Genomic DNA, 21,179 nt, shown 5'->3' with positions numbered 1-21,179 from the left:
ACCAGTCTGGTGATACAATCATGCATGTCACAACAACGGCGTTTAGGTGCTTCACTTGATTGGTCTCGTGAGGTAAAAATTCAGTGATCTTCTGTACCTTCTTCACATGTTATTGATGAGTTATCTATACACAAGTGTTTTCTATCTTTGAATTTGTAGTGCTTTGCAATGGATGGGCAAAGATCAAAAGCTGTCACCGAGGCTTTTGTACGGTTATACTAAAAGGAAGGGCTTATCTATAGGTATATGTTTCAAATCTTCAATAAGCTACACGACTCTTGGTGTAGAGAGGAAAACACTAACCTGAAGGCAAAACTGTTAATTCTGCAGAGATAATAGGAAAGTTTGCTGTACATCCATTTATTAGTGGATGGAAGTTACCAATCATCTGTTAATCAAAGACTATGGACCTAAAGGGCTTTATATTTTAGTGTATATTGGGCCGATACATTTTTTTGAAGATAAAGGATGAAGCCATTAATCCATAAGGTCGAAGCTGAAAAAATAAGAAAAAAGATTGAGGAATTAGAGAAGTAAGTTTTCAACCCATAAGAACATAGTAGTCCGATCATTTGTCTTCTTCAAACAAACTACTCTGTTTTGTTTTTGATCAGAAAAAATTAAGAAGTTGATCAGCGGGAGTGTGTGTATGAAGAGAACGTCCCTGCGAACATAAAGGAATAGAACATGACTATAAAGGATAACTGAAACACAAGTGTGTGATGAAAGATAGAAATTTTATACATAAAATAGAAATTTTATTTCATTAATTTATTTAGTTCAAATACATAATAAATCACCATTCATCAGCAAATATCAAATCACAAAACTTTATAAAAACCAAAAAATAATCGAAGCAGCATGAAAGATAAAAGACGGTCCAAATTAAATGGATCTTTAATTAAGGACAAAAACAAATAATAGTATTAGTTTACAGTAATAATCTGATCAGCAAATTGTGTTCTTGCTTGTCTTCTTAGTCTCCAACAGCTTCTTCCAGTAGGACGTGACTTCTCTCTGCATCTCCTCTGGCGTCTTCTTAACATTTCCGTTAGCCATTTTCGCGTGAATTCTCGCCGGAAGCGTATCGAGCTCGTGGAGAACCTTCTCGAAATCGGCCACAAGTCTCTCGGCTAAGGTTCGAGAGAAGTCTTCTCGGATCACAACTCGGAGCACGGTGACGTGCTGCGCGTCCGCGGGCATCGTGTATGCCGGAACGATCCAGCCGAAGCGGCGGAGCGTTTCGGCCACCTCGAACTCGTTGTGGCGGCTACTGTCTTTGAGAGAAAACGCCACTAACGGAACACCGTTTTCTTTGGATACGATTTTGAAACGTCCCGTTTTCTCCAATCCTTGTCTTAACACCATCATGTTTTCACGACAATTATCCATCACATTGCGATATCCCTAGACCAAACACACACACAACGTTTAGTTCGAATAGTAGTTTTGAATTTTCTAAGTCAAAGAAGTATATATAGTAACAACTTGAATATATAGTACGTGATGTTTATTGAGTTATTGTTTAGTTACCTCGAATCCAAGACGAATGAGCTGGTAGTACTGAGCAATCACTTGACTTGAACCTGGTTTATACAAGCATTTATTAACATCTTTAATCTATAAGAATTATATAACTCTATCGAAAATTATATATTTGTGGTAATGTGTACCTTTGGAGAAGTTGAGTGTAAAGGTGGGTTGATCAGCGCCAAGATAATTGATATGGAAGATTAGTTCATCAGGCAAATCGGTTTTGGTTCTCCACACAACCCAACCGATACCGGCGTAAACCAAACCGTATTTGTGACCACTCACGTTAATGCTCTTAACCAACGGTAGCCGGAAATCCCACTCCAGCTCCGGGTACAAGAACGGTGCGATAAACCCACCACTCGCTGCGTCCACGTGGATTGGCGTGTCCCATCTGCAAATTGCGAACGTTAGACCGGACTCGGACCGGTTAAAATTCGATAATTAGCTTGTTTATTGGTTTGGTTTAATTACCCGGTCTGCTTGTTTTTCTCGACAAGAAGGTCGTTGAGGAGCTTTACGTCTTCGAATTCACCGGTTAGAGTCGAACCGAGGATGGCCGCAACGCAGATTGTGTTTTCGTCTACCATTTCGACCGCCTTTTCAGGGTCCATCACGTAATAGTCCTCTCTCAGATGCACTTCCTTAAGCTCCACTTCGAAATACCTTGCGAATTTCTCCCAGCAAACCTGTATTAAACCGGAAAATGAGTCAAACCGGAGAGACTCCTAAACCGGAGTGATATCTTCAATTTTGATTTGGTTTACCTGGACATTGGCTCCGGTTACAATGTTAGGCTTATCATAAGGAAGCCCTTGGGCCTTACGCTTATTCTGCCACTGTCTCTTAAAAGCCAAACCGGCCAACATAATCGCCTCCGACGATCCCACGGTTCCGACACCGACGGCTGCTTCACCGTCACCAAGAGGCGCGTTGAAGAGACGCGCGATCATGTTGACACATCGGTTCTGAAGCTCCGTGGTGACAGGGTACTCGTCCATGTCGACGTAGTTCTTGTTGATGGACTCCATCATGAGCTTGTCACACTCTGGCTCCATCCATGTGGTCACAAAGGAAGCTAGGTTCAACCTCGGGTTACCGTCGAGCATTAGCTCGTCGTTAATGATTTGGTACGCTGCTTCCTTTGGGATTGAGCTCTCAGGCATCTCAAATCTGATGATGACCATACATTAAGTTAAAACTACGAAATAGTATATTCATATATTATATAACATGAAAATATCATACAAAAAAAAAAAAAAAAATTATGTTGCAACTTGTTACCGTGGAAGAGAGTTGCGGACGTAACGAGAAGCAAAAGTTGAGTGGATTGAGACATCCGATTCAGAAGCTGTCTTAGACAAAACCATCTTTTCTGAATTCACTCGAATGCTTAGAACTTTGATTTTTGGTTTTGAAATGAACAAGAGGAAGTAATGTTTTGTTTGTAGTTGACGAATGTTGTGTGAAATTAGAAGAAGAGGAGCAAATGTTATTTATAGTAGTAACGTAGAATGGTTTGGCACTTTGGCTTCGTTTCGTGTTTGCAACGTGAAAGGAAGCATCGCTAGTCTTTATTTATGTGCTCCTTTTTCTAACGTTTCCTATCAATGACTTTTCCTTGTTATGATAGTAAGACCAATGAATTAATATTTTTAACAATTAATTAATTTCAATGTACCTTTTCTTTCTTAAAAGAAAATACTTTTAACATACAAATACTTTTTACAAAACAAATTTTATATCGACGACTACGAATTCGACTTTCATTTTTGTATTGAAATTTTAGTAGTTATTAGTTTTCTTCACAACTCTTGCGTAAAGTTTGTAAACATGCATAACCCTTTGGCTTTGGTGCGATGAGTAATAAAATCATGTAACTTGATAAATTTTGCACTTTCAGTTATGTGAACATTACAAACGCGTAAAATGTGACCAGATTATATAGTTTTCGTGATCCTTTTTTTTCTCTCTCTTTTTTTTTTTTTTTTTTGCTATTAGTGTATTTTAATATAGACCGTAAATAAGTTAGAAACCAAATTCGAACTTTATATTGGTATCAATACTAAAGGACATTGACCATTTGTTGTAAGATCTATTGACTTTTTGTTGTAAGATGTCGTAGTATTATTATCGCCAGCTCTGAAGTAAAAAGATTCAAATAACATCAAACGATCAAACCCATAGACTGACCTAAATTAACAAATAAAGTTAGGGGATGCATCAAACCTCCCACATGTTTAGACTAGCTTTAGACTAGCCTTAGCTTGGGTTAATTATGTTGAATACTACTCCAACCTTAAGAATTGTTTCCAGATTATCTTTCCCATGAAAATCATATATTAGACTAGCCCTAGCTTGAGTTAATTACAAGTTACAAACATGCAATCGTCTTTTCGACAAAAAAAAATATCTTTTTCTTTTTTTGGGGCCAACATTGAAAGAATTGTACATATGATATTATCGATCATGGATTCATGGGGGTGTATACGTGTATTAATTTTGTTAGTTACAATAGTTTTGTTATATTAATTTTGTTGTCTCGTGCAATTGATTAACGAGAAAATAACAAAATTTGTGAATATGGTAGTAATACGTAATTAGAAAGGAGTGAATGGGACATAACTGGTATATGAATAAAGGAATAATAAAAGTCGCGAACCCATCAGACATCAGTCACTCTCAAATAAAACGCGTTGGCTAATGTAGACGCCATTCGGCGAATAAGGTTATACCGGCAATTACGTGTTACCGCCACCGGTTTACTTCTCTTAAGTTCTTCTGACCTTCCTTAATTAATGCAACGCAGACTTTTGAAATGGCCAATTAAAACATGCTCTGTTCGGTTTTGTGTCTACTAGTCAACTATTAGCGACCGAATCTTTTCTATTTTGTGGTCAATAGTTCAACGAAAACGATAAAATTTTGACGATCAAAACTATTCGTTTCATATTCAATAAACCACAAATTTGTTTTATAGAAAAAGAATTCGATAATCCAAAAGTTAGAACGTTGTTGTTGTCATCACCAATCGCTGATTAGGTAAAGCAAACACAAGACATATTATTAGTTTTACAACTGAAAACATATCATTTCCAGTTTTCAAAATTCATTTGTTCGTTTCTCCTTTTTTTTTGTAAATAACTTTTTTTTATAATAAAATTTAACATTTCTATTCATAGATATATATATATATATATATATATATATATATATATATTGTTGGTTATTGTCATTTATCCCAATATTTGGTCGGTGACATTAGCAAAACATTTCAAAGCCAAAAGACTAAATTTAACAATGGGGAGTATGTAACTAATGTATGTAATCTAATTGCATGTGCTCCTTAAGTTTTTAGATTACAAAGAGAAGTAATTTTAATTACAAAAGTTAAAAGAGATTACTTGACTAAGACGTTAGAAAATATATCTGTTATTCAATTTTTTGGAGGTTTTAGACTGGCCTAACAAAGACAATTAAGAAACCCACTCTTTTTTTACTTTGAACCACATTTGTGAATAATTTAAAACGCATTCACACTCTTTATTTTTTGTTTATTTGGTTTTACATTCCTTTTATTTTGTAATAAAATACAAAGAATGTGGTTCTGTGGTGACTGTCACTGACCACTCACACCACAACTTTGGTGAGTGCGAGAATCATTTTTGAATGTATTCTTCGTGAAGAAGCATAAATCAGCTTGCGTGAAGATTGTCATGTTCAAGCAAAGTAAAAAAAGATGGGTTCCATTGATGAAGAAGTGTCATTGCTAGAAGCTGAAGAATCTCTCATACAGGTTCAACCTCATAGGTCTATCTAATTTTGATTATCTATTTACGTTTTTTTAATTTTCAACTGAATTAATTCACAGAATTATATTTTTTTTCCTCTAGACTCTAGAATCTAGATATATGTTTGCTCAAATTGATATGTATCTCTTCAATTCCAATATTTTTCTTAGTCCCTTGAAATGCTTCAAACTGAAGTTAAAGTAAGCTTTGACATACCTCTTGTCTCTGTAACTATTTGTTCAAGCCAAAGCATGTCTGAATTTATTTTATTTTTAAACAGGAAGAATTGAAATTGTATGCTGAAGATGGTTCAATAGATATTTATGGAAACCCACCGTTGAAACAGAAAATAGGAAACTGGAAAGCTTGTCCATTCATTTTTGGTAAAAACTTTGTTTTATTTCACTTGTAATACTTCTTGTACGTATTCTCTCTCATGTTCTGTTTTTAATCTCTAAAAAATTGGTATTAATTATGTTTTGCTGGCAGCAAATGAATGCTGCGAACGGTTGGCTTATTATGGCATTGCCAAGAATCTAATCACTTACTTCACAAATGAGTTGCATGAGACCAATGTTGCTGCGGCTAGACACGTCATGACGTGGCAAGGGACATGTTACATCACTCCTCTTATTGGAGCTTTAATAGCTGATGCTTATTGGGGAAGATATTGGACTATTGCTTGTTTCTCTGCCATTTATTTCGCCGTAAGCTTTAGCTATACGTTTACTATTAGCTACCCAAGTCTCACTCACTAATCCAGTCTTTCTGGTTATGTTCTTTGCTTGATATGTTCTGTATTTTTGACTTGGTTTTTAGGGAATGATTGCACTGACACTCTCAGCTTCAGTTCCTGGTCTTAAGCCAGCAAAATGCATTGGCTCTCTTTGTCCACCAGCAACAACGGTTCAGTCCACCGTTTTATTTTCAGGGCTTTACCTTATCGCTCTTGGAACAGGAGGAATCAAACCATGTGTCTCATCCTTTGGTGCTGATCAGTTTGACAAGACTGATCCAAGCGAACGAGTCAGAAAAGCTTCTTTCTTTAACTGGTTTTACTTCACCATCAACGTTGGTGCGTTTGTTTCATCTACTGTTCTAGTGTGGATTCAAGAGAATTGTGGATGGGAATTAGGATTCTTGATACCAACCGTGTTCATGGGACTTGCTACCATAAGTTTCTTCTTTGGCACGCCACTTTATAGATTTCAGAAACCTAAAGGTAGCCCGATTACTCGAGTCTGCCAAGTTCTTGTTGCTGCATACCGTAACTTGAATCTCAAGTTCTCTGAAGAGTACCACACACATTTATTTGAAACATGGGATATGAGCTCTTCAAATACTGGAGACTGCAAGATAGAGCACACGGACGGTTACAAGAAAATATTTTTTCCCTCTCATTTCTTATTTTTAAATTGAGCATTAGACTTTATATCTAACCTTTTCATATCAATGTGCAGGTTTCTTGACAAAGCCGCAATTATATCAGAAGGAGAAGCCAAATCTGATCCATGGAAGCTCTGTACAGTGACTCAAGTCGAAGAAGTAAAAATTATGTTACGTTTGTTCCCCATTTGGGCCTCAGGAATCATCTTCTCAGTCCTCCATTCACAGATTTACACTCTCTTTGTTCAACAAGGACGGTCCATGAGACGAACCATCGGCTCATTTGAGATCCCTCCAGCTACTCTCGGGATGTTTGATACTGCAAGTGTCCTTATATCTGTCCCAATCTATGACCGCATCATCGTTCCCTGTGTGAGACGGTTCACAGGCTTAGCTAAAGGATTCACCGAGCTACAACGAATGGGGATTGGACTTTTTGTCTCTGTCTTGAGCTTGACATTTGCAGCTATCGTTGAGACGGTTCGGTTACAGTTAGCCCGAGATCTTGATCTAGTGGAAAGTGGAGACACTGTTCCATTAACCATCTTTTGGCAAATCCCTCAGTATTTCCTTATGGGAACAGCTGGAGTTTTCTTCTTTGTTGGACGAATCGAGTTTTTCTATGAGCAGTCTCCAGATTCGATGAGAAGCTTGTGTAGTGCTTGGGCTCTTCTCACTACCACATTAGGAAACTACTTGAGCTCTATGATCATTACAGTTGTGGCGTATTTGAGCGGCAAAGATTGTTGGATTCCTTCAGACAACATTAACAATGGCCATCTTGACTACTTCTTCTGGCTTTTGGTCTGTCTTGGATTTTTTAACATACCGGTTTTTGTCTTCTTCTCTGTGAAATACACTCACAAAAAGGTTTGATCTCTTTTTTTTTTTCTGCTTAAGATATCTATCTATTGTCATGGAGGCTCTTGTGTGTACTTTCAAAATTTGTAGTGTGTCGCAAATTGAAAGTTATAGGTATTTGTGGTACAAACTGAAAGTTATGGCCCTCTGTTTTGGCTGTAGATTTTGTTCTTAGTTTTAAGACTTTTGACTAATTTGAGCCATAGACAACTCAATCTAAAATTCAATCATAAAGGTTATAATTAGATAAATCTTATTATATTATCTTTTTTTCTTTTCATTATAGATATTTGATATTTGATTTAATTTTATATCAGTTGATTATTATGAATTTATGATTATTATTATTAACAATTCCACAACGTACAATTCTCACACCATACTCGGATCTCAACCTTAATTACGAGAATTGAGAATGTAAATTTTAGGTCTCTTTAGGTTTGGAATTATTATTATGAATTCATGATTATTATGAACAAATCCACAGTTCTCTTCAACTATTATTGTAAATTCATAAATTCTTATTTGCAAATCCAATAAGAATTTATAAATCAATGAACCAATAGCAATCATTAGAGGATTAGCCCAAATTAATCATCCTAAAAAAAAAAAAGAAGTTGTTTGTTTTTCCTTTTTTATTATCAAGAAAATGAAAAAGGTAAATGAATGATGATCTAAGTTAGTTCTAAACCGGTAAACATAAGATCGTTTGTTTAGAAACAAAGAGAAGATAGCGTTAATGTAAGTTATGTACTTATGTCAGTTCCTTTTTCTGCTGGAATTTGTTGGTTCAAGCTTGAAGTTAGCTTGAGAAAGAAGCAATATTAATCCTAATCAAGTTGTGATTCAAGAGATAAGGTTCAAAGGAGCTATCAAAAGTTAAGTGTTTTCTAAAATGATTAGGATTGGTGTTTATTATATAAAGAGTAGTCGAGGCATGACATAAGAAAACTTGATAAATTCGGCTCACATTGAATTCACGAGAGTAAGAAGAAGAGACATGAAGTCGGTGGAGAAAACTCAGAAACTCCTTACGATCAAACAAGTTGCTTTGTCTGCAAGAAAAGAAATCAAACAAAGAAGAAGAGAGTCTGAGAAGATTCATATACCTAACGATGTCGTCGTCGAAGAAATCATGATGAAGCTTCCGGTGAGATCGCTCATGAGATTCCAAACTGTGTCGAAAGAGTGGAGAACTGTGATCAGGTCAAGAGATTTCAGGGAAAGACACATGGCTCTTGAAAAAAGCAAAGGGTGCAAACTCCTTTTTGTCTGTGATGATTTTAAAGAACGTACGGAAGACACTCTCTTTTTAAAAACAGTTGCCGTGGAGAAGAAGTCACCTTCTGTGGTAGATAAACAAGCTTTGGAATTCGAATTTAAGGGGTTTCTCGAGATTTCCGAGAGCTGCGATGGTCTTGTCTGCTTCTACGACACTAAAAGAGCAGTGGAAGTAATAAATTCGGCCACCACAATGTTCATAGAACTCCCTCTATCGAGAATTCAACGGCTTTGTATTTACAATCCAAGCCCGGAGGTAGAGCTGGAGCCAGTTCAAGATCCAAATCCTGTTCTAGATCCAATCATGTCGGTTTCTTATTTTGGATTTGGAAAAGACAGCGTTAATGGAAGGTATAAACTAGTATGGATGTATAATACTTCTCCTACTACTACTCCTACGTGCGAGGTTTTGGATTTAGAGGTAAAAAAATGGAGGTTCGTGAATACTACTACACTTGATCATCATAATATCTTGTTATATCAGAGGCCAGTGTTTGCAAACGGATCACTCTATTGGCTCACGGGAGATAAAGATGGATATCCAACAAAAAATACCAAACTCATAGTTTTTGATATACACACGGAGATATCTCAAGTCATCCCAACCCCACCTTGTATTACCCGTGATGCCCCTGGTGACTTTATGCAATCTCGATGGTCGTCTCTGCATTTCAGAGTTGAAGGGAGATTGCAAGCAAGAGTTTTGGTGGAGAGTTGAAGACAACACATGGGAGAGGATCTTCTCAGTTGATTTGCATTCTACTTCCACTTGGTTTGCTGGTGTCACCTCGCAGTCTCTCATACCTTTAACCATTTCTAGGGACACCAATAAAGTCATCCTTTCACTTCGCTATCAAGATAATCTTGTTGCCCTCGATCTTGATCCTAACTCTTCAGTTTGTCATTTGTATTTTTCTGGTTACTACGGCTTAGTATGTCCTTATTTTCAAACTTTCACTTTTCCCATAAAGTTTTAGCAGAGTTGTAGGCTTGTAGCTTTTTTTTTCTGGAGAAAAATAAAAAAACCGGGCAGTTTTATATGTTCATAATCCAACAACTTTAATGAATATCAAATTTTTGTTATGGGCACTGCTGGAGTTTTCTTCTTTGTCGGGCGAATTGAGTTTTTCTATGAGCAGTCAGTCTCCAGATTCAATGAGAAGCTTGTGTAGTGCTTGGGCTCTTCTCACTACCACACACTAGGAAACTACTTGAGCTCGATGATCATTACGCTTGTGGGCGTATTTGAGCGGCAAAGATTGTTGGATTCCTTCCGTCAGCATTAACAATGGCCATCTTGACTACTTCTGGCTTGTGGTCTGTCTTGGATTTATTAACATACCAGTTTTTGTCTTCTTCTCTGTGAAGTACACTCACAAGAAGGTTTAGTGCCATGGAGGCTCATGTGTGTACTTTCAATATTTGTGGGACTTTGTGTTGCAAATTAAAAGTTATATGGTCTTTGTGGTACTACTTGAAAGTTATGGCCCCCTATTTTGGCTGTAGGTTTTATTTACCAAGATTTGCTCTTGCTATTAGTATTGAACAGTCTTTTGACTTACAATTTGAGCCATGGACAACTTAATCTGCTTTGTCCCAAAAAAAAAAAAAGGACAACTCAAACTGAAATTCGATCATAAGATTTAATTAGATAAATCGTATAATTCTTCATTTTTTTTCATCGGATATTTGATCTAATTTTATTTTGATTAATTATCAATCCATCAAGTGAAACTACATGAACCACATATGATTATTATGTACAAATCCACACAAACAATTCCACAACGTAAAATTCTTCCCACAAACACTTGGATCTCAGCTTTTACGAAAATTGAAATTTTAAAAATTTATGTATCTTTAGGTAAATAAAACCTTATTTCTTCAGCTTTCCAACGAACTAAAATACCTTTATGAGAATCTTATTAAAATCCATATATATGATTTTAAAATTAATGATAATTTCCAAAATTAATATAAATTTATATATTAAAGGGCATTCTCAAAAAAGATTCTTTTTAAAATACCAATTTTTAGTTGAATAAGATAATTTTATTCTTAATGATACTAAACCTAATTATTGGTCTATCTCCTTCTTTTAGGTGCCGATCTTCTACTTTAATCTTTCTGATCTTTGATCTTCGATCTCACCTTGCGGATCTTTTATCTTTCTCGATCTGCAATTCCTTCTTCCAACTCGACGATGTTGGATCTCACCTTGAGGTTTTTCTATCTTCAATTTAATAAATTAATAAACTAACGGACGCATTTCAATTTCTTATAATTTTTTTAATGATGATTATAAAATTAAACACACTTTTGGCTGATTTATTTTCTTTTAATTTTTATGAAAATTAAGATGAGTACGTAGTAAATTAACAATATATTAAGATTATAAGATTAATGCAAATAAAAGGTGATAAGTTATACTTCTTCTGTATCATAAAAATGATTTATTGAGATTTTATCATTTATCAAAAAGATTGTTTTCTGTAAATTTTTATCAATTCAGGTTAATAAATTATATATTACAAAAATTATTAATTTAAAATTGATAATTTGGTGAATTAATAGTGGTTAATAATTTTTAAAAATAATTACAAGAGATGACGAGTGTTTACTGAATAATAAAGAAATAATTAATTATGAAAAATATGAAAAGAAATAGATAAGTTATATATCGCTTAAAAAAATAAATTTAACATCTATATAGATTTACGTTTTTAATATTGAATAACTATAATTATATTCAGTAGTTTATATTAATAATAAACAAATTATAGTTCCACGTAATCCGTAGATTATTGATCTAGTTTTTCACAAAATTTTAATACTATACAGTGATTTAAATTAAAAATCTATATACACAAAAAGAGGAAAATCGCAGCACTTGGAGAAAAACCAAAACTGAAAAAAAACGAAATGAATTTTCTCCTTTTTAACGTATAGTTATTATTATTTAAATTTTTTTACGTGTATTCTTTCTGATTTCTGAATATTTTTTTGCTATTTTAGGATTAAAATTATATTTTACCAACAACTTGAGACATGGACAAATCAATCCACAATTCTATATTATACATCATAAACTCATAATAACTAAAATTTCCATTTAGATTCAGTTTATTTTAGTTGCTTATATAAATATATATATATATATATATATATATATTTATATATATATTTCATTAACGTGGGGTTAGAGTATACAGCATGTAACATGATAAATTATATTTCGTCGCATAACCGTAATTATTAATATTAATAACAATTACTTGAGGTGGCGTACATCATCATCCATCGTCTTATTTTCTCTTCAATCTATATATACTCTATTTCACTTGTTATCGATCCCTAAACCATTATCATCTCTTAATTCACTTGGTTATGAAAAATGGTTTAGTATGAATAAATAATACATTTATAATTAAATATTAAATATCTTTTTAATAACTTTGTGCAATAATTCTACAAAATTAAATTTTTAATGTAGAGAATATACTGTCGCATGAAAATTAAGACAACGATGAAGCATAATTGTTATACAATTACCGTTTAGTATACAAATAATAATTAGTATACAAATTCATAAAATACAAAATAAAAGATGAAGCATAATTGTTATACAATTACCGTTTAATATGTCTTTTTACTTTTTATATATGTGGACCAAAATTAGTGATATAATGGGAAGAGACGACAATTCTTGTTAGTGATATTTGGTTTATCTCCAACTGTTATGATTTTCTCTTTTAACGTATATTTCTAAATATTTTTGGTTATATTTAAATTGAAATCATATTTTACCAACAACTTGAGACATGGACTGATGAACAAATTTTTTTTTTTTTTTTTGGAACAAAAAGACATGGACAAATCAATCTACAATTCTATTATACGTCACAAAAATAAATAATACAGTAAAAAAATTATAAAAGGTTCCAATTTTTGTTGTTTATTATCCAGTTTTGATTGTTTTTCTTTTCCAATTGGATAATTTTTTTATTTTGGTTTATTTCATTTATGAATTTTCTCATTAAAATTGTATACTCTATTTCTGAATATTTTTAGCTATTTTTAAAGTAAATTCATATTTTACCAACAACTTGACACATGGATAAATCGATCCACAATTCTATCTTATACGTCATAAACTCATTATAATTATAATTTCCAATTAGATTCAGTTTAGTTTTTTTTTTCAACATTATAGATTTTAGTTGCTTATTTATCCAGTTTTGATTTTTATTTCCAGTTAGATTCCAAAAAAAGTCGCCGGGAAAAGTAAAATAAAAAAGGCGTCACGTCTTCCAAGAAATACAATAAAGAGTATATACAGATAGCTTGCTTTAACGTAAGGAGGAATCTAAATTTGGTTTCGTAGCGAAGATTCAGACGATGGGTTCCATCGAAGAAGAGCAAAGACCTCTCATCGAAGAAGGTTTAATTTTACAGGTTTGTTCAATTTCTGATTAATTAGGTTAGGCTAATTTTGATTTCGCATGTTTAAGGTTTTTGCTGAATTCCCAAAAAAAAAAAAAAAATCTGGGCTTTAGGTTGATCTTATACTTTTCATTTCTGGGTTTATTGAGATAGTTTCTGGGTAATCACTGTTTTATCTGATCCCAGTGTTGTTCTTATATTTTGGTGATGATTCCAATGTTTTTGAAGTTTTGTGATTTTGTTTTTGAACCAGGAAGCGAAATTGTATGCTGAAGATGGTTCGGTTGACTTTAATGGGAACCCACCATTAAAGGAGAAAACAGGGAACTGGAAAGCTTGTCCTTTCATTCTTGGTAATGAATGCTGTGAGAGGCTAGCTTACTATGGTATTGCTGGGAATCTAATCACTTACCTCACCACTAAGCTTCATCAAGGAAACGTTTCTGCTGCTACAAACGTTACCACATGGCAAGGGACTTGTTATCTTACTCCTCTCATTGGAGCTATCTTAGCCGATGCTTACTGGGGAAGATACTGGACCATCGCTTGTTTCTCTGGGATTTATTTCATCGTAAGTGTTTTTCTTATAACCATGTTTGTTTGTTTGCAACAATGGCTTTGCAAGACTTGTGATTTTGTGAGCCAAGACATAGTTGGTCAAGACTTAGCTATAGGTCTACTATGTTCACCCTATGATTGATAGCATATTAGAGCTCTGTATGTTGGTTAGAGAGCAACTATCCTAGTTTACTGATTTCACAATCGACTTACTATGTCCACCCTAGAACTGATTTGAGCATATCATAGCTCTGTATGTTGGTTAAGAGTCTAGAGAGTAGTTAGTAAGCATGTATTGAAATCCTACTTTAATGGTTTCAGAATTGATTTAAAGTATCATGTTTTGGTTTGTTTGCTCTGGTTACTGATTGGTTTTGTTTTCGTTTAGGGGATGTCGGCGCTTACTCTTTCAGCTTCAGTTCCGGCATTGAAGCCAGCGGAATGCATTGGTGATTTTTGTCCATCAGCAACGCCAGCTCAGTATGCAATGTTTTTTGGCGGGCTTTACCTGATCGCTCTCGGCACTGGAGGTATCAAACCGTGTGTCTCATCCTTTGGTGCAGATCAGTTTGATGACACGGACTCGCGTGAACGTGTTAGAAAAGCTTCCTTCTTCAACTGGTTTTACTTTTCAATCAATATTGGAGCACTTGTGTCATCTAGTCTTCTAGTTTGGATTCAAGAGAATCGCGGGTGGGGTTTAGGTTTTGGGATACCAACCGTGTTCATGGGACTCGCCATTGCAAGTTTCTTCTTTGGCACACCACTTTATAGGTTTCAGAAGCCTGGAGGAAGTCCTATAACTCGGATTTCACAAGTCGTGGTTGCTTCATTCCGGAAATCTTCTGTCAAAGTCCCTGAAGACCCCACGCTTCTGTATGAAACACAAGACAAGAGCTCTGCTATTGCTGGAAGTAGAAAGATCGAGCATACCAATGATAGCAAGTAAAAAAATATTAATCCGCTTCATTAACTTTCGAGGAACGTATAGCTTTGTTTGGTTTGACAAGGTCACCGATATGATGCAGGTATCTTGACAAAGCCGCTGTTATCTCAGAAGAAGAGTTAAAGTCTGGAGATTTTTCCAACTCGTGGAGACTATGCACTGTAACGCAAGTTGAAGAACTTAAGATTCTGATTCGAATGTTCCCAATCTGGGTATCCGGGATCATATTCTCAGCTGTATACGCACAAATGTCAACAATGTTTGTTCAACAAGGCCGTGCCATGAACTGCAAAATTGGATCTTTCCAGCTTCCTCCAGCAGCACTCGGGACATTCGACACAGCTAGTGTTATCATCTGGGTTCCTCTCTACGACCGGTTCATCGTTCCTTTTGCAAGACGGTTCACAGGAGTAGACAAAGGATTCACCGAGATACAACGAATGGGAATCGGTCTATTTGTCTCTGTTCTCTGTATGGCAGCTGCAGCCGTTGTCGAAATCATCCGTCTCCACATGGCCAACGACCTCGGACTAGTCGAGTCTGGAGCCCCGGTTCCGATATCCGTCTTATGGCAGATCCCGCAGTACTTCATTCTCGGTGCAGGTGAAGTGTTCTACTTCATCGGTCAGCTAGAATTCTTCTACGACCAATCTCCAGACGCAATGAGAAGCTTGTGCAGTGCCTTGGCTCTATTAACCAATGCTCTTGGGAACTACTTGAGCTCGTTGATCCTCACACTCGTGACTTACTTCACAACAATGAATGGCCAACAAGGTTGGATTTCAGATAATCTCAATTCAGGTCATCTGGATTACTTCTTCTGGCTTTTGGCTGGTCTTAGCCTTGTGAACATGGCGGTTTACTACTTCTCTGCTGCTAGGTATAAGCAGAAGAAAGCTTCATAGTAATGTTGTTGTCTTTTTTTTTTCTCTCCTTTCATTACATACAAAGCTTGCTTCCTTCAACTGTAACTGTCTGTATCTGTTCTGTGACTGTCCAGTATCTCTACCAGAACATTGTGTACTTTTTCTTTGAAATTAAAAAAGTTCAAGTCGCATTTGCAATATTACACACAATCCAGGGTCGGAATACTAAATAAAGAGAAACTATACAAGTAAATCAAATGGGCTTTTCAAATCAAATGAGCCCATTTAAAATGACCCGGAACAAAAGAATCTGACTATCTCCGGGTCAGATCAAATCGGAGAAAGTGAAAAGAATCAGAGTATTGTTGTTTGTTTGAAGGTTTGGGGATCGAGAAAAGAAAAAAATGGAGGTTCCAGGTTCATCGAAGAAGATGATCGCAACGCAGGAAGAGATGTCTGCAGCTAAAATACCGCTGGGTTCAAGAGATCAGTGCGCTCATCTGTTGATTCCTCTCAACAAGTGTCGTCAGGCTGAGTTTTTCCTCCCGTGGAAATGCGAAGACGAGCGTCACGTTTACGAGAAGTGCGAGTACGAGCTTGTCATGGAGAGGATGCTCGCGATGAAGAAGATCCGTGAGGAAGAAGCTTTGGCTAAAAAGAATAAAGTACAAGGGAGCGGTGTCCCTCTTCTCCCTAAAACTGCTAATGCTTAGCCCCTCGATTCGATTCGATTCCTTCTCCGATTTGCCGATTCCAGATTTCAGGTGAGTCTATATAGCTCTTGCTGGCTTTTGCTTTAATCGGAAACTTGTGTGTATGTTTTTGTATGCTCGATTCGATTGGTTTGTGTCCTCTGCAACATGTTCGATTTAGGGTTTCCATTGGGGATAAATGAGATTGGTAATGCATTATCTTGGTTTTGAATTATAATTTCTCCATTTTCCTACTGTGATTGCTCCAGTTTTGCCTCTCGTGTGAACAACATTGACCACATTTGGATTCTATTTCTTGAACAATCGTGCTGTATCAATCATGTTATAGGGAAAAATGTCTGGACTTTTACTTGTTTTTGGAAACCATCTCTATGATATCTGAAGTTTGGATAAGGATAATTCCATCATTGACTAAGTTTGTCTGCAGATTTTGTTTCATTAGTCTTGAAAGAGTTCCTGTTGTTTCCTTCTCTCATTCACAGCTTAATAAATTAGTCTTATAAGTACTCAGTATAGCACTAGTTTCCTGAAACCTCTAGCTACTTGTTTATTAATAAGAGGATTTAAGTGTGTTTCACACTGGTTAACAGGACATAGTTCAATTCGTTAGACTATATAATCTTTTATGTGTACAACTTATTTTGCTTGTTTTATGTTCTATGAACTTGTAAATTGTGTCTCAGATATCATGGTTAGCATTTGTTATAGTCGTCACGTTGTGTTACAGACCCTTAAAAGGATACAGCAGTGTGTCACTGATTAACTAGACATAACTCAATTCGTTAGTATGTCTTTTTTGTTCGATTTATGTTCTCACTCTTCTAGGCTTTGAATTCTTATGCTAGATCTATATCTTTAGTGAACTTGTAAATTGTGTCTCAGATATTCATGGGCTAAGAATAGGTACAGTCACTTTGTGTTACTTGTAAATCCTTAAGAAGTATTGCAAAATTACAGCACCAACTACTAACTTACCTGTGCCTGAACATCTTCTGCTTTATTGATTCTGCAAGAGATACACTTGTTGATCTGGTGGATATTTATATACAGATATTTATGTCACAACAGCTACAGAAAAGATTCCCTTGGACCTTCTAGTTCTCACTTGCCATTGAGTATTCTTGCATGCTTGTGTGTTTCTTTCCTTTTTCATATCGTTCTTATGTGCTCACTACTTGTTCATTGTATATTGCCAATATGATTTGACACCAATGAGTGTCTCTCTGTTCTAAAGACAGACCGCTAAATGTATTTTTGTCTAAGATTCTCAACATTTCAATGATTTTGTTTCTTCTGATTTGATTCTTTATTCTCATTCTTCTGAGTCCTACTAATTCACACTCTGAAATATATTTGGACAGGGATTCTCTGGAACTGTGAAGAAGTTGGGGCTCTGCTTTTTCAATCTTTTTCTTCTTGTTAGTGATGAAAAAAAATTGTTGCTACATTTTCAGATGTGAATGTTCAAGATTCTCTTATCTTCTTTTTTGTTTTTTCTCTCTTGTTAACTCTGGTGAGGGGTTTCCCCAAAAAAAATAAGATGCAAAACTCATCTTTTTGTTTGGTTTTCCAAACTTTAATCTTTGATAATGAAGAAAACTTATGAGATCGAAAGGATTCTTTTGTCAAATGAAAAAGCTCAAATAAATTGCTTACAGAACCAAATTATATACACTTCAATGGAAGATCCCATCTACGTGGATAAGAAAAGAATGGAAGAGGTTATGGTAAGAAGAAAACATATCAAATCTAATTCCAATCGTTAAGGATGAAAAGTCAAAGAGTTGTTTGGTCCTACTTCCAATAATTATGCACTCACCAATCTAAACCTTTTCACATAACCATGCATGTCTATTTCTATCCATTACGTTTATTAGTTGTGTTATTGTGGCCCAACCATTCCCAAATCACACACTTTTAAACAACTCTCTTTCACTTTTGTTTTGTGTGTTATTCTATAGGTGTGAAAAGCTAATTCTTCTATGTTCTCTCTAGGTGTTTCATGTGGATTACACCTTTTTATATTACTTTTTTTAATCATCGTAAAGAATTTGCCTTGTTCTATGATTGAATTCAATCAATGTGTGAGAAAAATTGACCCAATAAAAAAATAATTAACAATAGTCAAATCTATACTAGTATTGTATATGGTTTGGTAAGATTTCCAAATTTTTTCCACTCACAAGAAAAAAAAGAGAATGTTATGGTTTTATAGTCCAAAAGCCAGTTGGGTTACATTATCTTACATATATGTGTGTACAAAGTTTTATAATAATATTTTTTTTAAAAAAACAAAGAGAATTATTGAATGTTTTTGATTGTGGTAAAAGCCATGAATCATGGACCTTCTCCACAGTCAATTACTCATTCAATTTCTCTTGGAGCTATTTGTCTCTGCCAGGCTCATTTAATGTATTTATTTATCATTTCCTTTCATATTTTTTTTTCTTCTCATTTATTTATCACCGAATAATATATTATATATAGTACTAACAATTTTGGCACTTGAACATTCGCTTAGACTTTTTATCCATCCATGGAATTCTGTTTTTAATAGCAATTTTTACAATTGATCCCCAATTTGAAAATATCAAACTAATACTAGGCTATACTGTATGATTTTTATCACAGTAGTTAAGCAAAAAATAAAGTAGTGTTTGATGAAAAGTTATACTTGATTATAACAATGTTTCACTAATAAAACGCCTTCTTGGAATGTAATTACTTTGATCAATGATATGACCTAGGTAGCTTTTTGTATCATTCGTCTAGTCAATATTATAGATAACATACGCAACTCGTGTGTCTTTGACAAAGCTGATGATTAAATAATTATATTTTAGTTACCGTCTAATCGACCACTAAACTTTTTCTCAAAACCATTGTTTAAAATTCTCTTAAATCATTAAAGCTAATTTTGGCATATACGCAGATCATTCCACGCTTTTATAATAATATAGAGAATGTGCATGAATGAGAAGAAAGGCAAAGCATAGTAGTATAATTTTTGATTACGTCTGATTTTAAAATCTGTCCACAATAAAATAATATAATTTCATTTATATTGAAGTATTGAACCCATGGTTAGAAAAATTGGAGAAATCAGTAATTATTGTCGGCTACCATATAGGGGATATGATGGTTTTGATTCGTCTTCGATGTATTCCAAAGCAACGATGAAAAAAAATAAGAAGAAAAGGTGTTAGACACATAGAGCCAGAGAATGGGGACAAAAGATATATACTTTGGGTAAAATAAATAATTCTTATTAGTATTACTTAAGAGGGAAGAGAAAAAAAATATATAAATGGGAAATCAAATTGGAGAAAAAAAATGAGTAAGGGAATTAGCTAGGGGGAATGAAGTCAAAACGGTGGTCCAAAAGACATAACGAAGGACCATTGTAAAATTTGTTGATTTATTGAAATCAGAAAGTTTAACACGAAACCCTACAAAATAAAAAACAGAAATGAGAAAAAAAAAAATAGAAACAATAATTATGCTATGGTCAAAGCTAAGCACTTGGGCTATTTTTAATTTAAATTTAAATTTAATTCATTTTGGCCTTAAGTAAAACCTAGCTGTGGTGAAAAAGAGAGAAAGTTAAAAATTAGAGGAAACTTCTTCATTTGGGTAAATCCCATATCCCTATAATGTAATTTCTTGTGTTATAAATTAAAGAAAATTTGTTTTCTTTCAATCAAACAAAGGTGTTTAATTGTTTTACATGCAAGTTGTGTGAATATTATATATAGCCTTGTGTAGATCTCTGGTACGTTGTTGATATGCAATGATTATCTTATATTTAAGGAAAAATATTTAAGATAAATAATAATTGAATGGGGGGGGGGGGGGGGGGGTCAAGAGTCAAGACTAATGCAACCAAAGTCAAATGGGATTTTTCGTATGATTACCACTTTTGTTGATTAATATATATCATTTGTTTGCATACATATAGGTCAAAAACACATGTCACACCTCCCTCTCTCTCTCTCTCTTGTTGATCTTTAATTCTTGTTTATTTGCTACTCTAAATTGTCTAGATAAGTGACGACCCAACCACAAACCATAATCAGATTATGAATTTTTTTGACTTTACGATATACTAATTCACGTATCATCAAACCGTCACGTATGCCATGGAATTAATTTCATAAACAAAACAAAACAATATAATAATTGTCTCTTCTATTGGAGCTTTCACTACAAGAAAACAAGCTATTTGCGAGAGAAGGTTTCCTAGCGATTCTCTCGCAAATAGCCTATAACAAGGGATTTGCGAAGAAAGATAATCCCTCGCAAATCGCTTCTCGCAAATTAAAAATCTCGTAAATCCCTCGCAAAATTTGCGAGGAAAATCTTCCGTAACATATCCCTCGCAAAATATGTCTAGTACATTCCTCGCAAAAATTGCTATAGATTTGCGACATTTTTAAAAATAATTATATATTTGTTGTTCCAAAAAAAAAATTATATTCATGCTATGGATTTGTGAGGGACCATAAATAATTATAAAAAAATATAATTAATAATCTTTAAGAAACTACGTTAATCTATTTAAAAGTTGATAATGTTACCAAAATAAAGAAAATAATGATTTTTCTTTATTGAATAAATAATGATTTCTTTTATTAAAAATTAATTAAAAAAAATACAGATTTGTATGTATAGACATATATTATGTATTGTCGATGATTGTGGTTCGCGGCGGAGGCGAAGGTGAATAGCGCCAGAAGATATGATGGCAAAGGGAGATCGGGAATATGGTGGCAGAGAGAAGAGGCAGCAGCAGAGGATATGA

The 21,179-nt window shown here is 34.5% G+C and overlaps 4 protein-coding genes and 1 pseudogene across 6 annotated transcripts; 4 read left to right on the top strand and 1 right to left on the bottom strand.

Moving 5' to 3' along the window:
- Positions 1-736: 736 nt before the first annotated feature.
- Positions 737-3,446, bottom strand: LOC104710128 (glutamate decarboxylase 4). The gene is made up of 6 exons (XM_010426677.3): positions 2,818-3,446; positions 2,301-2,706; positions 2,008-2,222; positions 1,674-1,927; positions 1,534-1,586; positions 737-1,407 (listed from the first exon to the last, which is right to left on the bottom strand). Exons 1-6 carry the CDS (start codon positions 2,901-2,903, stop codon positions 949-951), a joined length of 1,473 nt encoding a protein of 490 aa, XP_010424979.1. The 5' UTR covers positions 2,904-3,446; the 3' UTR covers positions 737-948.
- Positions 3,447-5,226: 1,780 nt separating this feature from the next.
- LOC104710126 (protein NRT1/ PTR FAMILY 8.4) lies at positions 5,227-7,822 on the top strand. 3 transcript variants are annotated; one of them, XM_087464329.1, is made up of 7 exons: positions 5,227-5,329; positions 5,605-5,707; positions 5,814-6,031; positions 6,144-6,619; positions 6,656-6,696; positions 6,785-6,846; positions 6,939-7,816. In XM_087464329.1, exons 1-7 carry the CDS (start codon positions 5,273-5,275, stop codon positions 7,584-7,586), a joined length of 1,605 nt encoding a protein of 534 aa, XP_087320455.1. In that variant the 5' UTR covers positions 5,227-5,272; the 3' UTR covers positions 7,587-7,816. The 3 variants fall into 3 exon arrangements, with proteins under 3 accessions (XP_087320455.1, XP_087320454.1, XP_087320453.1); XM_087464328.1 differs by lacking the exon at positions 5,227-5,329 and adding an exon at positions 5,406-5,524 and having other exon boundaries at positions 6,144-6,696; positions 6,785-7,822; XM_087464327.1 differs by lacking the exon at positions 5,227-5,329 and adding an exon at positions 5,412-5,524 and having other exon boundaries at positions 6,144-7,822.
- A 725-nt stretch (positions 7,823-8,547) lies between these two features.
- LOC104714890 (putative F-box protein At2g02030 pseudogene) lies at positions 8,548-9,829 on the top strand (annotated as a pseudogene).
- Positions 9,830-12,751: 2,922 nt separating this feature from the next.
- LOC104710125 (protein NRT1/ PTR FAMILY 8.3) lies at positions 12,752-15,856 on the top strand. The gene is made up of 4 exons (XM_010426674.3): positions 12,752-13,307; positions 13,549-13,866; positions 14,242-14,798; positions 14,882-15,856. Exons 1-4 carry the CDS (start codon positions 13,251-13,253, stop codon positions 15,702-15,704), a joined length of 1,755 nt encoding a protein of 584 aa, XP_010424976.1. The 5' UTR covers positions 12,752-13,250; the 3' UTR covers positions 15,705-15,856.
- A 130-nt stretch (positions 15,857-15,986) lies between these two features.
- On the top strand, positions 15,987-17,934 carry LOC104710124 (NADH dehydrogenase [ubiquinone] 1 beta subcomplex subunit 7). Its single transcript, XM_010426673.3, has 2 exons — positions 15,987-16,429; positions 17,740-17,934. The coding sequence occupies exon 1, from the start codon at positions 16,070-16,072 to the stop codon at positions 16,376-16,378; it is 309 nt and encodes a 102-aa protein (XP_010424975.1). The 5' UTR covers positions 15,987-16,069; the 3' UTR covers positions 16,379-16,429; positions 17,740-17,934.
- The last annotated feature ends 3,245 nt before the right edge of the window (positions 17,935-21,179 follow it).

This window comes from Camelina sativa, chromosome 9, assembly GCF_030686135.1.
Source record: "Camelina sativa cultivar CO46 ecotype springtype chromosome 9, ASM3068613v1".
NCBI lineage: Eukaryota > Viridiplantae > Streptophyta > Magnoliopsida > Brassicales > Brassicaceae > Camelina > Camelina sativa.
Note: the sequence above shows the minus strand (reverse complement) of the source record. Positions and strands in the feature narration are given on the sequence as shown.

Bases quoted from the DNA above. Each gene is read 5' to 3' on its own strand.
- LOC104710126 (XM_087464329.1), top strand. From the start codon at position 5,273: ATGGGTTCCATTGATGAAGAAGTGTCATTGCTAGAAGCTGAAGAATCT. The intron at 5,330-5,604 runs GTTCAACCTCAT...ATTTTTAAACAG, and splicing joins CTGAAGAATCTCTCATACAG to GAAGAATTGAAATTGTATGC. The intron at 6,620-6,655 runs GTACCACACACA...ATGGGATATGAG, and splicing joins AATCTCAAGTTCTCTGAAGA to CTCTTCAAATACTGGAGACT.
- LOC104710124 (XM_010426673.3), top strand. From the start codon at position 16,070: ATGGAGGTTCCAGGTTCATCGAAGAAGATGATCGCAACGCAGGAAGAG.
- LOC104710125 (XM_010426674.3), top strand. From the start codon at position 13,251: ATGGGTTCCATCGAAGAAGAGCAAAGACCTCTCATCGAAGAAGGTTTA. The intron at 13,308-13,548 runs GTTTGTTCAATT...TTTTTGAACCAG, and splicing joins AAGAAGGTTTAATTTTACAG to GAAGCGAAATTGTATGCTGA. The intron at 13,867-14,241 runs GTAAGTGTTTTT...GTTTTCGTTTAG, and splicing joins TCTCTGGGATTTATTTCATC to GGGATGTCGGCGCTTACTCT.
- LOC104710128 (XM_010426677.3), bottom strand. From the start codon at position 2,903: ATGGTTTTGTCTAAGACAGCTTCTGAATCGGATGTCTCAATCCACTCA. The intron at 1,928-2,007 runs GTAATTAAACCA...CGCAATTTGCAG, and splicing joins GAGAAAAACAAGCAGACCGG to ATGGGACACGCCAATCCACG. The intron at 1,587-1,673 runs GTACACATTACC...TGTATAAACCAG, and splicing joins TACACTCAACTTCTCCAAAG to GTTCAAGTCAAGTGATTGCT.